At 42.5% G+C, this 15,983-nt stretch overlaps 2 protein-coding genes across 4 annotated transcripts in view; both read right to left on the reverse strand.

The window, feature by feature from the left end:
• The window catches only part of LOC117357542 (squalene synthase-like), a 61,350-nt gene extending 53,341 nt beyond the window's left edge, over nt 1-8,009 (reverse strand). The window contains exon 1 of the mRNA XM_033938304.1: nt 7,772-8,009. Within this exon, the coding sequence (XP_033794195.1) occupies nt 7,772-7,870 (99 nt within the window). The 5' untranslated portion in view covers nt 7,871-8,009. The remainder of the gene's footprint in view (nt 1-7,771) is intronic.
• A 7,032-nt stretch (nt 8,010-15,041) lies between these two features.
• The window catches only part of NEIL2 (nei like DNA glycosylase 2), a 28,203-nt gene continuing 27,261 nt past the window's right edge, over nt 15,042-15,983 (reverse strand). For all 3 annotated transcript variants that reach the window (XM_033935544.1, XM_033935545.1, XM_033935543.1), the window contains exon 5: nt 15,042-15,778. In XM_033935544.1, coding sequence (XP_033791435.1) covers nt 15,495-15,778 — 284 coding nt within the window. In that variant the 3' untranslated portion in view covers nt 15,042-15,494. The remainder of the gene's footprint in view (nt 15,779-15,983) is intronic.

Consider the following 15,983-nt stretch of genomic DNA (forward strand, 5'->3'; position numbering starts at 1 on the left):
CCTTGAGTCCCAAATTCATGCCTCCTCCCTTCCTTCTGTGTCCCGAGTTTGTGTCCCCGCTCCCTGCCTTCCAACCTTTGTTCCAAATTCATGTCCCCCCATGTCCCAACACGCTCCTCCCCCCCACATTTTCTCCCTTACTTGTTCAGGGCTGACAAGCCTTTGCCGAAACCGGATCAGTGCCCCTGCAAGCGCATGTCTGTCTTCCTTCCGGCTTGGCTGCTCCTTATCTTCAGCGCCAGCTGCACTTGTTTGCCAGGATAGCGCACAGCAGCTCTTGCTTGCTGCTGACCCTATTCTGGGTCCGGGTCGGCCATGTGCAGCATGCAAGATCCATTGCCATGTGCAAGATCCATTGCCATGTGCAGCATGCAAGATCCCAACAAACAAGTGCAGCAGGTGCTGAAGATAAGGAACAGCCAAGCCGGAAGGAAGACGGACATGCGCTTGCAGGGGACACTAGTTCTTCATGGACTGGCAGGAAATTTTTGCAGACTGGCACCGGTCCATGGACTGGCGGTTGAAGAACACTGGTTTACACTATAAGTTTATAGTTAATGTTCTTTAACAGTGCATTCCAACTGACAGCAGCAGCAGGCAAGTCAAACAAGTCCCAGACTGCTGCTCCCACCACTGTGACAAATGAAAATGTTAAAAGCCAGCAGCAACCAGGTCTTTGAGATGATTCAAAAAGCCATTTGTGTGGCCTGAGCTCCCTTCCGACATCACTTCCTGCTTATGGGACCAGAAGTGACGTCAGAGGAGAGCCAGTATGCTGGGGTGAGCGCAGGTATGGATGTGGGGTAGAGTGTGGGCAGACATGCTCGGAAGGCAGTAAACCGCAGATAATTGAAACTGTGGATATAGCCCCCCCCCCCCCCACCCGTACATCAGATTCAGATCTAATTTCTCTAATGTATTTCATAACCAATGGGCTTTACAGAAGTGACAGATCTCTAAGTTGCATCTAGTTTGCATATGACATTAAAGGGGCATATAAAATCTCCATGGAGATATCTCAAAATGAGAAGAGGATACATATGAGTATGATTTAAATTAAAAAAAAACAACAACTCAGAACCTTTCAAGTTTAAAATATTGATAATGAACCCGTCGGCACATCTTCATAGCTTACAGATTTCGAACAGTGTATATATTTGCTTACAAAACTAAAAATTAACATGGACCAAACATGATTCTACTTCCTCAGATCTAATTTAAAAGAAAGAAAAAAAGTACTAACATGCAAACTAAAAGTATTCAGAAAAAAAGAACCATGGGAGCTTGCTAAAATTTAAGAATCAGACCAGTAACATTTTCCTATAATATTTGATTGCCTAATTTATTTATTTATTTGGGAGGGGGGAGGAGGGAAGGTGTAGTGAGAGAAGCAGGGTTCCCTACCTGAAACTACAGGAAATTAAAGTACAGTATTTGGATAACAGATGAAAAACACATGTAGGTTTTTCAAAACTGTATAACACCAAACACAAGAATGCCAACTGCAAGATGGCTGCAAGCTAGCTTGTGCTCTCCCAGTCAGGACCACTTTTTCCCTAATTTGTTTCAAGTCTTCCTCACTTTCCTCTTACCATGTGTATCTTCCCTGTTATTTCACCTTTGGTGGTGGGTCAATAGATCATTTAACATTTACTCACAAAAAAATTTGGTTCTGGATGCCAAAAACCCTGTCTGGCTGGATCCCATGCTACTTACCTCTAAATGTAAGCAGTGGCTTTTCTGAGCTCTACCTTAATGGACTTTTCTTCCAGGAATCTGACCATTTTTTAATCTAGCCAACCTAACTGTCTTTAAAGAATCCTATGACAGCTAGTTCCAGAGCTTAACTATGGGTTGAATAAAAATGGTTCCTCTGTTTAATCTCTATACTTTTTGAAAAGTAAAGTACAGTAATTTGTTTCTACCCATTCTAATACCATCAGGAAATTTTTACAGCCCTCTACCATACGTATCTCCTCTCAGTCAACTCTTCTTCAAACTGAATAGCTCCAGCCTCCCAGTCTTTCCATCATTTTGGTCACACTTTGATATACTTTAATTCTGCTATATCTTTGAGACACGGTGATTAGAACAGCACACATTGCTCAAGGTGAGATCACACCACAAAGGGAGAGAGATTTGTGTTATTCTCTATTACTTTACTAATTCCCACATTGTTTGATTTATTTTTGGCTACCACAGCAGTGTGCAGTGGTGAAAAATGCTGCACATGATCCGGGGAATGAGAGATGGATAAATGTTGGATGTGGCAGTAGAGGGGGTGGATCTCTTTCTGCATTCCCTTTGCAGCAAAGGAGGGAATGAAAGACAGATGGACAGTGAGAGTTAGAGGGAGACATGTTGCCAATAGGGGTGGAGGAGATAGGAAGATAAGTTGGACTCATGGAGGGCCAGAGAGAGATGTTGGTTGGGGAAGGAAATAAGGTCATGAGGAGAGGAAGCGTGCAGGAGGCAGAAAGAAAGAAATATTGGATGCACAGTCAGAAGAAGTGCAACCAGAGACTCATGAAGTCACCAGATAACAAAAGTAGGAAAAATGATTTTATTTTCAATTTAGTGATCGAAGCGTGCCAGTTATGAGAATTTATATCTGTTGTCTCATTTTTGCAATATATTTGTCTATTTTTCTATAGCTGTTTCTGAGGCGACATTGCATATTTTAAAGTCATCTGCCTTGACCTCTTTGAAAACCCCCCAAATATAAATGATAATTAACATTTTCTCTGCGTACAGTGTTCTTTGTGGGTTTTTTTTAATTTTGTGGTTACCATTATGTATTAATAAGATTATGAATGGAAGAAATTGCATTATAATTAGTACTATTATTATGGGATGGGTTCAGGGGCAGAGCTTTGGTGGGGTACTCGGTTGATATCTGTTAGACTTAGGGGTACTTGGCTTGAAGAAGTTGAGAAACACTGTTGTAAAGAAGTCCCACCTCTAGTCTGGTAGCACCTGTGCTGCCTTAGAGGAGAGATGTCTCCTAGAAGGAGAGCATTACCCTGGTGAAATAATCCTGTAGTCAGGCTTGCCCACCAGGGGATGCAATATCCTCTCACACCGAGGATGCGTTTCCTGGGGCTTCTGTACAGGAGGGAAGGGTTAGGACAGCTGTTGTAATTGATGATTTGATCATTAGGCATGTAGATAGCTGGGTGGCTGGTGGGCGTGAGGATCACCTGATCACTTGCCTGCCTGGTGGAAAGGTGGTGGACCTCACGCATCACTTAGATAGGATTTTAGATAGTGCTGGGGAGGAGCCAGCTATCTTGGTACATGAAGGTACCAATGACATAGGAAAATGGGAGGGAGGTTCTGGAAGCCAAATTTAGGCTCTTAGGTAGAAAGCTGAAATCCAGATCCTCCAGTGTAGCATTTTCAGAAAAGCTCTCAGTTCCATGCACAGGATCCAAGAAGCAGGTGAAGCTCCAAAGTCTCAATGCGTGGTTCAAACAATGTTGCAGGGTTGAGGGATTTAGATTTGTTAGGCACTGGACAACCGTCTGGGAAAGGGGGAGCTTCTTCCGAAAGGATGGACTCCACCTTAACCAGGATGGAACCAGGTTGCTGGCGCTAATGTTTAAAAAGGAGATAGAGCAGCTTTTAAACTGAGATGCAGGGGAAAGCCGACAGTTGCCCAGGAGCAGATGGTTTGGTATGAGGTATCCTTGAAACAGGATATTTAGGAAGTCCCAATAGAGAGATTTCAATAATGGTGAAAGAAAGCCAGGAGGGTTTAAGAGGAAGGCAGCGTAAAAACTCAAAATTTCCCTGTCTTCTCAGCAGCCTATAGTTACAAGGAAAAACCACAATTTGAAGTATCTTCATACAAATGCTAGAAGCCTAAAAAATAAAATAGGAGACATAAGAGTATATAGCACTGAATAATGAGGTAGATAGAATAGGCATCTAAGAGACCTGGTGGAAGGAGGACAATCAATGGGACATTGCATTACCTGGGTACAAATTACAGTCAAACCTTGGTTTACGAGTGCTGAGGTTTTGCAAGACAAGCAAAACATTCACAAAATCTGCGCCTCAGAAACTGAGTTTGACTCGATTTACGAGTGCCCCCCCTCCCCACGATCTAGCATTCCCCCCGCAGGCATCACTCCTCCTCTCACCCACCCACCCAAAAATATTCTCTTACCCCTATCTGGCACCAGCACCAACGTACAGGACATGCCAGTGCCCAAAGATCTTCCCTCTTCCTTGGGGGAGGGGGAGTGACGTGAACGGGGGATGCCAGATCGCGAGGGGGGGAGCAGCGCCGGTGGCTTCGGGGGGGGGGGTGTAAGGTGGAGCAGCGCCGGTGGCCTCGGGAAGGGGGGAGGAGGTGGAACGAATCGAGCGAGTTTCCCTTACATCCTATGGGGAAACTCGCTTTGATATACGAGTAAATTGGTTTACGAGCATGCTTCTGAAACGAATTATGCTCATAAACCAAGGTTCCACTGTATATTGAAAGGATAGAGTAGATCAAATTGGAGGGGGGGGGGGTTGCGCTATATGTTAAAGAGGGAATTGAATCAAAAATCAAATAAACATTCTGCATGACGTAGTGTGGAATCCATATGGCTAGAAATTCCATGTGTGAAGGGAAGGAATATAAAGGTAGGGTTATACTACCGTCCCCCGGGACAAAATGAGCAGACAGATGAAGAAATGTTTTCAGAGATGAGGAAAGCTGGAGAATTGGGCAACAGTATAATAATAGGTGATTTCAATTACCACAATTTATTCTGGATTGAGTAGATTTACAATACCATTTATCCTTTTCTAACTCATATAAACTACCTTTTACAGCTAGATTCCCTAACCCAGTGACACTACTGTTTGTGGATCTGCTGGTGAAGCTGTTTTTTTTTTTTTTTAAATTTGAGATGCAGATTCCTGACAAAGCCAGAGGGGCGAAACGAGGATAACCCTGTAGGATCTCTGGAGGTGTTTCTGAAGAATTGATGGAGCATGGCTCTTCATTATAGCAGTTAAGTGAACTTTAATATCCTTTACTGTTGCTTGTGCTTCAGCAGATAACCTGTGCAGTGCTACTGTATATATTTTTGAACTTTGAGAACACCACTGCTTAAATGATCCTTTAGGCTTTGGTGCCCAGGCAGAATCAAAAAAGTTTTGAAAAGAACTACTGGGAGTTTTTTTGGCCCACGAAGCTGATCCGAGGCCTTTTTCTCCCAATATTATTATTGTTGGTGCTGTACGTGGATGTGTGCTTGTGATTGAAAGTTTAAAGAAACAGTAGTGTCACTGGGTTATGGGATCTAGCTGTAAAAGGTAGTTTATATATGAGTTAGAAAAGGATAAATGATTTCAATTACCCCAACATTGACTGGTTAAATGTTACATCAGGAAGTGCTAGGGAGGTAAAATTCCTAGACATCATAAATGACTGCTTCTTGGAGCAACTGGTCCAGGAACCAACAAGCCGGGGAGCTATTTTAGATTTGGTCCTTAGTGGAATGCAAGGCATAGTACAGGAGTTAACTGTGTTGGGTCCGCTGAGAAACAGTGATCATAACATGATCAAATTTGAGCTGATTTCGGGAGTGACGTAGCAAATGAAATCTACTGTAGAAGCATTTAATTTTTGAAAGGGTGACTATGATAAAATGAAGAACATGGTTAAAAAGAAGCTAAAAGCATCAGTTGCATAGGTTAGGACTATAAACCAGGAGTGGGTTATTTAAAAATACCATCATGGGAGCCCAGACCAGATGTATTCCATATATATGCAAAGATGGAAAGAAGAGGAAACGAGAGCCGGCATGGTTAAAAGGTGAAGTGAAAGAGACTATTAGAACCAAAAAAGGATAGAAAAAGGATCTGAATGAAGAAAATAAGGAGAGACACAAGCACTGGCAAATTAGATGCAAAGCATTGATAAAGAAATCTATGAAAGAATGAGTTTTTGCCTCTTTGGCAAGTTTCTCTTCAAAACGATTTTTTTTTAGGTACATCAGAAGCAGAAAGGGAGGGAATCTGTGGTACTGTTGGAATGATCAAGGAGCAAAAGGGGCACCCAGGGAGGATAAGGCCATAGCGGAGATACTGAATGAATTCTTTGCCTCCGTCTTTACGGAAGATGTAAGACATCTACCTGAACTGGAAATGGTTTTCAAGGGTGATGATGCGGAGGAACTGAAAGAAATCTTGATTAATCTGGAAAATGCATCAAGCCAAATCAACAAGTTAAAAAGTGATAAATCACTTGGACTAGATGGTATATGTCTCAGGGTACTAAAAGTGGATATGTTTTAGAAATGTTAATTTCTTTAATGCTTTCAAGCTCTGCCAATGGTAGATCTGTGAAGTGTGCTGAGCCAGGAGTTATATTAAGACCTGCACTAAAATATGACTGTTGGCTATCAGGCTGCTTCAGAGACTTTTCTATCTCTTAAATTTGTTTTATTTTATTTTTAATTTTTTATCTTCTTTCATTATTTCTATTTTCTATTTCTTTGATTTTTGATCTTGGAAATGTATTATATGTTGTTATAACATAGTTTATCAGGTACAGATAGGGTAGTTTTTCCCAAGCACTTAATTTCATTTTAGTTTGATACTATGTAAACCGCTTAGGTCAGTAAAATGCAGGAGCGGTATATCAAATCTTAAATAAACAAACATGAAATTGCTGAACTACTGTTAGTGATCTGTAACCTGTCACTAAAAAAGACTGTAGTATCTGAAGATTGGAGGGTGGCCAATGTTACGCCAATTTTTTTAAAAGGGTTCCAGGGGAGATCTGGGAAATTACAGACTGATATGACTTCAATGCTGGGCAAAATGGTAGAAACAATTATAAAAAATAAAATTATGGAACACGTAGACAAACATGATTTAATGAGACAAAGTCAGCATGGGCTCAGCCAAGGGAGATCTTGCCTCACCAATTTGCTTGACTTCTTTGAAGGTGTAAATAAACATGTGGATAAAGGTGCGCTGGTACATTACGTATCTAGATTTTCAGAAAGCTTTTGACCCTCATGAGAGGCTCCTGAGAAAATTAAAGAGTGATGGGATAGGTAGCAATGTTCAGTTGTGGATTAGGAATAAAGCTTCTCTATAATAAGCTTTGGGAACAAGGGTACTTGTTAGTCAAGGCAACCAAAATTCGTCATTTATCATCCCAGAGGCTTACATAAGAAATGTTAAAAATAAGATGGTCCATGCCAAGCTGATAACAACCTCTTCTTGGATGAATAAGCTTCTTTCTTGGGAGGGGAGGAAAGAAGATAAGAACAGGACACTGTAGTGGAGACGTGGCCTAATTGTTAGAGCTCCTGCCTCAGCACTTTGAAGTTGTGGGGTTTGATCCCACAGCTGCACTTTGTGGCTCTTCAGAGCAAGTCACTTAACCCTCCACTACCCCAGGTACCAAAAATACTTAAAGAAAGCCCGAATACTATTCAGTGTAAATCGCTTATATATAAAACATATATAAATCGGATCGCAGGGTGGGATGGGGAAAGCAAGACACAGGAAGCCAAGACCTTTACTAAATGCACCATCTTTCATATTCTCTTTCCCTCTCTCGACTCTCTATTTTCCCAAACAGTGGATCTGGCCGAAGCGCTCCAGTCGGGAAACATCAGCGCAACTCTTAACATTTTCCAACAGTATTTCTCAGCTCTGAACGCTGATCAAGGTGGGGGTGATCACGGCACGCGCAACTCCCACCTGCCGGTACCAGCGCACAGCCTCCTCTTTTCCGCCATCCCTCACTACTCACAAGGTCCAGTTTGGGCATCGTCGCCACGCAGCCACTCATCTTAAACTTGAACAACTTGTAAAGCTCCTCGGGATGAACTAGGGACTTGAGGATGTCCATGACGCTCAGCCTCCCTCAGCGATGAGCAGAACCTCAACCGCTACTGAGCATCAGGAGCCGCACTCGTCACTTCGTACAGGTATCCTCTAAGCCCTTCAGCGTGGCGGCCTTAGCGACCAATCGCGGCACTGGTGTTAGGTGGACTGACTGAGTCCATTGGCTAGCGCCATCTCGGATCAGGAAGCGCTGGCCAATCGGATGGTTTTCTTGCTGGTGTGACGTCTAGGTTTCGACGGCTGTTGGAGGAATGGAGCTACGACACTAAAAAGGGGCGACGTGAGCCGGCTTTCCTAAGAGAGCAGTGGCTCATCCTCATATCCCGTAATGAAATGGGAGGCGTAAGGTGGGAGCAGGGTTTTTGCTACAGCCTCACCTTTCCAGTAACAGAAAGCTAACGTGTAACTTTTTTTCCCCAACATGAACATAAAGAGAACAAGGCACAAAAAAAATTGAATAAAGAAAATTGTTCCTGAATTATGAAAGACAAGTCGAGACTTCTATTTTTTGATTCCTAAAGAGTAATGTGGAGAATTATAAGAAAGGTTGTATTCGTATTTTTGTACATCAATATCCAGATCCACCATATGTGTAATAAATGGAAATTATCTTTCCATTTGTTAATGATAAGTTTTAAAACTATGGAAATAAAGAAGTCAAAAAGGGCTCTTGTCATCAAGCAAAAAGTTAGGTGGTATATATCCAGGGCAGAAAGAATCCATAAATTTAATAGCTTGCATTTTAGACCATATGTCAGTCAAAAACATTTGAAGAATGTCACAATGATAAATTTGGTGCATAACAGTACCTACTTCCTTGTAACATGACCAACTTATGTCTGTAGTTGAGGAATTACATAACTTGGCTTTTCTCGGTGTTCATAATACACGGTGTTAGAGAACGTATAATCCACTATAATAAAACCTTTAGCACATATGCGCACTTGAAACTTCATGCGTACGTGCTTTGTGCCTCCACGTGCGCAGTAGGAGCCTGCACAGAGTTTCAAGGGCGCATGCACGCTAAGGGTTTCATTATCCACATCGCAAGAAGGAGCCTGCGGTGGTTTCCACATTGCCCTCCTTCCGCGACGCTGCGAGCCCGGAGCCAGTGTAGATGGCTGAAGCCTTGCTGGAGGAGGAGCTGCGAGAGCTCTGCAGAGGTGCTAGATTTGGGGGAGGGCGTGGGAGAAGGGAGAGATGTTGGACTCAAGTGAGGAAAGGAGAGAGAGAGAGACAGATGGATGAGGATAGAGGGGCTACAAGGGGGAAAGGGAGAGATGGTAGGGGATAGGGAGAGATAGACTTCAGGGAGGATGGAGGGGACAGGAGAGAGAGAGATGGCCTTGGGGAAGGACAGAGGGGACAGGAAAGGGAAAGATGGCAAAAGGGGTAAAACAGGGTCAGAAAGAGATGGTAGAGGGTGGGAAAGGGGAAAGGGAGATTTGGAAATGGTAGGACCGCTGCTGCTTTGGGATACAGAGGGAGGAGGGGTTGGTACGTTAGGACTGCTGCTGCCGCCTCGGGTCAGAAATGGGGGTCCAGGGAGCGAGACCCACATGGAGCGAAATGCCCTGTCAGGTGATACATACAATGGAGGATCTATGAGGGCCAAAAGGGTACAGAGGACTAAGGAAATGGTGAAAGGTGAGGTGGTGGGACTGGGGTCAGTGGGAGGCAGGGTCTGGACATGGTAGAGGTGGGGCATGGGAGGGGGGGGTCAGGGTAAGGTGGGGCTATTCTAGCACCCATTACTGTGACGAATGTAACGGGCTAAAACTCTAGTGATTGTATAATAGCAGAGGAGCAAGAAGATCCATGACCTCCTGATCAAAACATGTACCAATGACAAGGAGACAAGGTTGATTCTAGATCTTTTCCCCAAGCTTGTTGAGTGCCAATACAGAAGTTTCTTTTCAATAATTGTGGAATCTTAGCTGAGATGATAAATGAGAGCACTTATAGAACTTAAGAGTCAGGTAAACTCATATTTCAGTGTAATAGGTGAGACATTCTAGACCAGTGTTCTTCACCCTTTTGACACCTATTGACCGGCGGAAATAAGAGAATTATTTTGTGGACCGGCACCAGTCTGCGGACCAGCAGTTGAAGAACACTGGGCTAAGTCGTGGGCTAGTCTCTGCCCAATCTCCACCCTAGACCCCACCCCCATAATAGTACTAATTGTAACACCATTTTTTTCCATTCATTTTTCATATACACACACACACAATATAATCTTATTAAACATAATAGTTAACCACAAAATTAAACTTTACAAAGCACACTGTATGCTTATCAACATTCATTCCTACCAGAACACAGACAACCCCTATGCAAATACGGGACTAATATGTACAAACAAAACCCTAAGGGGTCCTTTTATCAAGCCGCGCTAGTGGGGTTAGCGCATCGGACATTTCATCACGTGCTAACCCCAGCAGCCAGCTAAAAAACTAATACCTGCTCAATGCAGGCGTTAGCGGCTAGCGCGGCAGGTGGTTTAACGTGCGGTATTATGCGTATTAAACCACTACCGCAGCTTGATAAAAGGACCCCTAAGATTCAAGACTCTGCATGCAGTACAACCCCAGAGAAAAAGAAACAAATGCATTTCTTCCTAAGAAACAAATGCATTTCTTCCTGAACAGTGCAAAATACAGACAGCAGATGTAAATCAATCACTAAATTCAAAACTAAAATCATTCCCCCTACCTTTGATGTCTTCCTCCCTCCATGCTGTGCCTTAACTTCTGGCCTGCTCCCGCCTGGCCGTTTTATGCCGCCCCCCAGTGTTATCTTCAGGCTGGCTCCCTCTTCCTCACTGATGCAGTGCACAAAGACGCGGGCAGTGGTTCTTCGCGCATCCCACGCCTCAGAGAGAAGGCTTCCAATTCAGGCGCAGGACGTGCGTAGGAGACGCTGCCTGCGCCTTTGTGCACTGCGGCAGTGAGGAAGAGGGAGCCAGCACAAAGATAATGCCATATCTATCGCACTGTGGACCAGTGGCTGAAGAGCACTGTCTCAGGCCTGATGCACATGCCGGCCCTGCGGACCGGCGGTTGAAGAACACTGTTCTAGATAATAGGATAATTTCCCCATACTCACAAGCTGCAGAAGGAATCGACTCCAAATTTTTCACTCTGCCTCATAGTTTAGCGCCTTCTACAGTCTTTTCCTTCTGCACGCATGACTGCAGCTGTGTGTATTCTGCTCTCCTCATTTTATTGTTTTAAATTTGACAAAGTTTTGTCCCCTTTGCGGGTATTTTCTCATTTGAAGCAAATTTGGAGCTCTGCCTGCTTAAGAATTCAAAGACTTTGATCTGTAGCTGACAGGCCGATCCCTTTTCCCTGTTAGCCAGTCTGCATAGTTTTCATCGGAGCTCAGGGCCATCCATGAAGTAGTCTCACCTGTTAAGCAGGGGTCGCGCGCAGACTGTTAGGCACACTTAGGGGGCTCAGAAGTGTTCCGCAGGATGCCGGCTGCATTTTCACGCTTCCACCCGTCCTGGTGCACATCCAGTGGTCTGCAGGGGTGGAGGCATAGTCAGACAGTGGAATCTGACCAGCAGCCCTTAGATCAGCTTTGAGAGAGCATTCCCAGCATTGTGGCAGTGAATTCTTATCCGGCTACTGAAGAGAGCTTGAAGCAGGGGATCCGGAATTGTGTGCTGGATCTGCAGATCCCTGGTGATGATCCTACTATCCTGCACTCATTTGAGTTTGCTGCTCTGCTTGATCTTATTGATGAATCTTTGCAGGAATTGAACTTAGTGACTCAGCCAGCTCGGTCCACTTCTTCTCCCTGGCTTTGTAGTGTGCACTCGCAATCTGCGACCTTTCCCTGGCATCCGGATATGAGTTTTATGGTCTCTGAGCAGTTTGACTCTCCTGAAGGTCCTTTGAAGAGTGCTAAAGCTACGTCCCGCTTGTATCTGCTGGCACAGGAATGGCAGCAGCTTTTGGGGCAGCCCAAGGTGGATTCCTTGGTGGCACAAGTGACTAAGTACACCTCTCTTCACAGTGTCAGGGAAATTTATGTATGTTATTATGTAAATTTTGATTTAGCAGCACATGTTGACAGTTGATACCACTTTAAAAAATTGAGAATCTGGTAGATGGAATTCCTCTTTCAACCGGTCAAAGGTTTTTAAAGTACCATTCAATAATAATTGACTTTAAGTACCATATATTACACTTTTTCCATATAGACCAATTAATTGGAGATTTATCTACTATTAGAATAGATGAATTGTTCCAAATGACCATGTCAGAGGAAGTATCAGAAGGTATAGGTAAACATTTACTCATATGTAAAAGAGAAAATTGTAACATGAGAAATAGTAGATGTAGATAAGGCAGACATGTTTGACAGTACAAATAAAGAAGTATCCTGACTTAGAACATGCTCTAAAGATATCCAATGAAAACCTTTACTGAGAATATAAGCAGTATGATAATTTCCCCGACTTGAAAAATTAACACCTCCAGAAAATTTTGGTAATTTCAAAATTTGGGCAGCAATTCTGAGAGGTTTGGAGTTCCCAAGAAATTTCAGGAGCATAATATCTATTGACTTATAAAAGGAATCAGGAAATTTAATAGGAGACATAAATAATAAATTAACTACAGGTGTCAAGAGTCACCTTTACAGATCTCAAAACTCAACTGATGACATTCCGAAGAGCAGTGAAGACCATACTTTTCAGCTAAACAGACTGACAGACTGCCTCCCCCTTTCTGTAACCCTCCTTTGTGCCCCTTTATTTAATGACCAATCTCGACCTTAGTCTCTGTGAAATTTCAACAGTTTCCCCCCCCTTTGTACCCACTACCCTATGACCAGTCATGTCCTTTGTTTTGTATAATGTCTGCATTGTGAATGTCCTGATATAACCCGTTCTGAGCTTCGGGGAGGATGGGCTAGATATCAAAATAAATAAATTATCTGACCAACTCAGATAAAGAGGTCTCCATTTTGACACAGAATCTTTCAGTGAGGCTAGAAGATAATGTTACTAAAAATATGGATCATCAGTAATGGTACGACCAAAAAATATACCTAACTATTTTATGAAGTCTAGTTGGATAGTAAAAGGAAACTGAGGAAGATCTTGTTTGACTATGTCATAGTGAAGGGACATACATTCTGTTTTATCCCAGTTAATTTTATAGCTGGATATTACAGAAAATGAATTTAATAAAGTAAGAATATATGGAATGGAGGGAATGTTAGTATAAAGTAGTAGATCATCTGCTTATAAGGATAGTTTAATTTCACAATCACCAATAGAGAATCCAGAAATATGAGGATTTTGTCTTATTGCTAGTGCAATTGGTTCAATAGGTAGATTAAATAATAAAGGAGAACGCATGAATCCTGACATTCAAGGGGTGCTCACTGGGGATTTCTGCTTTAAGGTGGCTGCTTTTGTAGATGATCTTTTTTTCCACATTATGGAGCTTCAGTGATCTTTGGCTGCTTTGATGGAAACACTGCGTGAACATGATGACTTTTCTGGATTGTTTGAATTTTAGCAAATCAGAGGCATTACCATCATTATCGGAGGTACGGGCCCTGTGGGGGGATTCGTTTTCCTTACGTTGGGCGGTGGATTTTTTGTTACCTTGGAATCCAGCTCAGAACCTCCACAAATCGCCTTTATTCAGTTAATGTGGGGGAGTTATTGCATCAAACTTCTTGTCAAGTGGATAGATGGATAGACTTGCCCCTTATATTATTTGGTAGGATCACCTTGATCCAAATGGTTATTTTTCCACAATGGATATATGTTCTTTGGATTCTTCCATTGCGACTCTTACAGAAAGATTTGTGAGCTTTACATAGTAGGTTGTCAAAATTTTGTTGGAGGGGGAAGAAACCTAGAGTGTGTTATTCCTTTTTGGTTGGAGGGTGGGGGCAGAAAGGATTTGGTAATCCGCATTTTGGCTTGCATAACTTAGCCTGTCTCTTGCAGCATCTGAAGGACTGGCTGTATTGGAAATTTCAGTACAGTCCTACATCTCACGAGGCTGCCCTTTACACTCCTTATTCCTTTCATGACTTGCTTCATCTGTCTAGGGAAGCTTTGCTGAAAGAATTTTGAGGTAGTGTGCTCCTGAATTCTACGAGAGGGGCCTGGGAGAACTCGTGAGACGTCTATGTTGAGATCCCAGAGTCACCGATTAATTACCCCTTCTGGGGAACCCTGCCTTTGAGGTGGGGGTCAGACAATGTGAGCTTTCATCGCTGTAGGGAACGGGAAGTCATTTTGATGGAACATCTTTTGACAGAAGAGGGAGACGAGGTCTCTTATTGCTCTTCAGGAATAGTTGGGGAATTTCTGGGGTGATAAATTCGCTTATTGTCAGGCGAAACACTATATTTCATCTTTACTGCAGGGGAAAGTCTCCCTTCCGGTGGGTCATCTTCACAAGTTCTTTGATAAGGCTGCCCTCTTTCAGACTTCAGTGTCAGTATTATACAGAGCGTTGCTTTGCTTTGAGTCCTCTAAGGCCTGTCAGTACGTCCATAATGGCTGGGTGACAGAGCTAATTTAAACCTGGATCATAGGCATAGGTCATGAAACCTTGGAGGTCTTCCTTGGTTGGTCCGGGGAGTGGCATTGCGAGAATGTTATGCACGAGTGTTATACCGGGTATATTTTACCCAGGTTCAACTTCATAAAATTGGAGGTATTGGCTTCCACATATCAGGGGATGAAAAAACCTCAGAGACCTTTAAAAAGCCACAAGCAGGCCATGTCTCAATCATTGGTCAATACCCATGTGATACTTAATGTGCAAAGTGCAAAATAAATTTTCAGTTATAAATAGTTTAAATGCAAAAATATACTGCAAAACTTTAACACTTATCTTTTTGCATTTAAACTATTTATAACTGAAAATTTATTCTGCACTTTTCGCATTAAGTGAATTAATCGCTGTTGGAAAATCAGCCAACTACGATTGAGTCACTATTGTTATTGAATGTAGCCCACAGTCTTAGCTTTATGCAGTGCCACTTAGGCGATTAAGTGCTAAATATCACACTTAACCACATAAGAGAGTTTATGCAGCCAGTTTTCTCAATGCCAGTGTTTGGACATGGCCCAGCAGTGTAAACCCAGGAATAACACCACCAGCTGAATATCTACCTTTCTAGTGTTTTAAAGAGAGGCAACACACTTATGAATTCAGTATCACTTCCCTGTTACATACTGGATAAACAAAATAAAATTGTAAAAATTTCTACAAATCCACAGAATAGTGGGAGTATTAAATAACAATTCCCATCTCTCTCCCATCTCCAACCACCAATTGGCTTAGAAGAATGAGGGTCCAATGATTACAAAATGATACCTTTAAGGATTATTAGTTTTTAGTAGATAATAATGATAAACAAAAACAACAACTTTTGTAACCCCAAAGGAAAGACCAGTGCTCAGGCATTGGAGAGCACTACAACTTCTGTCCTCAGTATAAATGCATCATACCATTATTTAGGAACATTTCTTAAGTTCAACAAGTTATTTTGGGGATGAAAAAACTTCTGTACAATTACAACAGAGGTAAAGTGATTTAGGTCATGTGCTACTTAGTGGGATTTTGCAAAGCACTGCTTTTTCAGGTGTAAAGAATTTGACAGTCAGGACACCACCAAGTAAGCCTCTTCAAGCCTGTGGGTGGCCCAAGGCTCTCCTTCAGCACTTGATGTCCAAGGGGACATGTTTCTTTCATGTAGACCTGATAATGCAGTCCCTGTCCCTGAAGTTTGTTGTGAAGCCAGTCGGAGCTAAAATGAAGTGCATGATCAACCAAAGATTCTGCACTCTTCCGTGGTAACAGTGATCCTTGAGATAAAGGGTGTATCTTTGCCAAGAACAAGATCTCATTTTTAATGATGTTTCCTAAAAAAAGTGATAAGAGCCATTAAAGACAATATGGTGACTTCAGGCCACTGGAAATAAAACAGAAAAATCTGCATACAGGGATAGTTTAGGATATGTATCTATAAATCAAGTTCTTTATCATCTTAGATTTAAAAAAACATATAAGAAAGTCAATGGAGAACAGATATTGTGGACCCTAAAGGGCTGTCTACTAGTGCTGCCC

Source organism: Geotrypetes seraphini, chromosome 3 (assembly GCF_902459505.1).
Source record: "Geotrypetes seraphini chromosome 3, aGeoSer1.1, whole genome shotgun sequence".
NCBI classification, from domain to species: domain Eukaryota; kingdom Metazoa; phylum Chordata; class Amphibia; order Gymnophiona; family Dermophiidae; genus Geotrypetes; species Geotrypetes seraphini.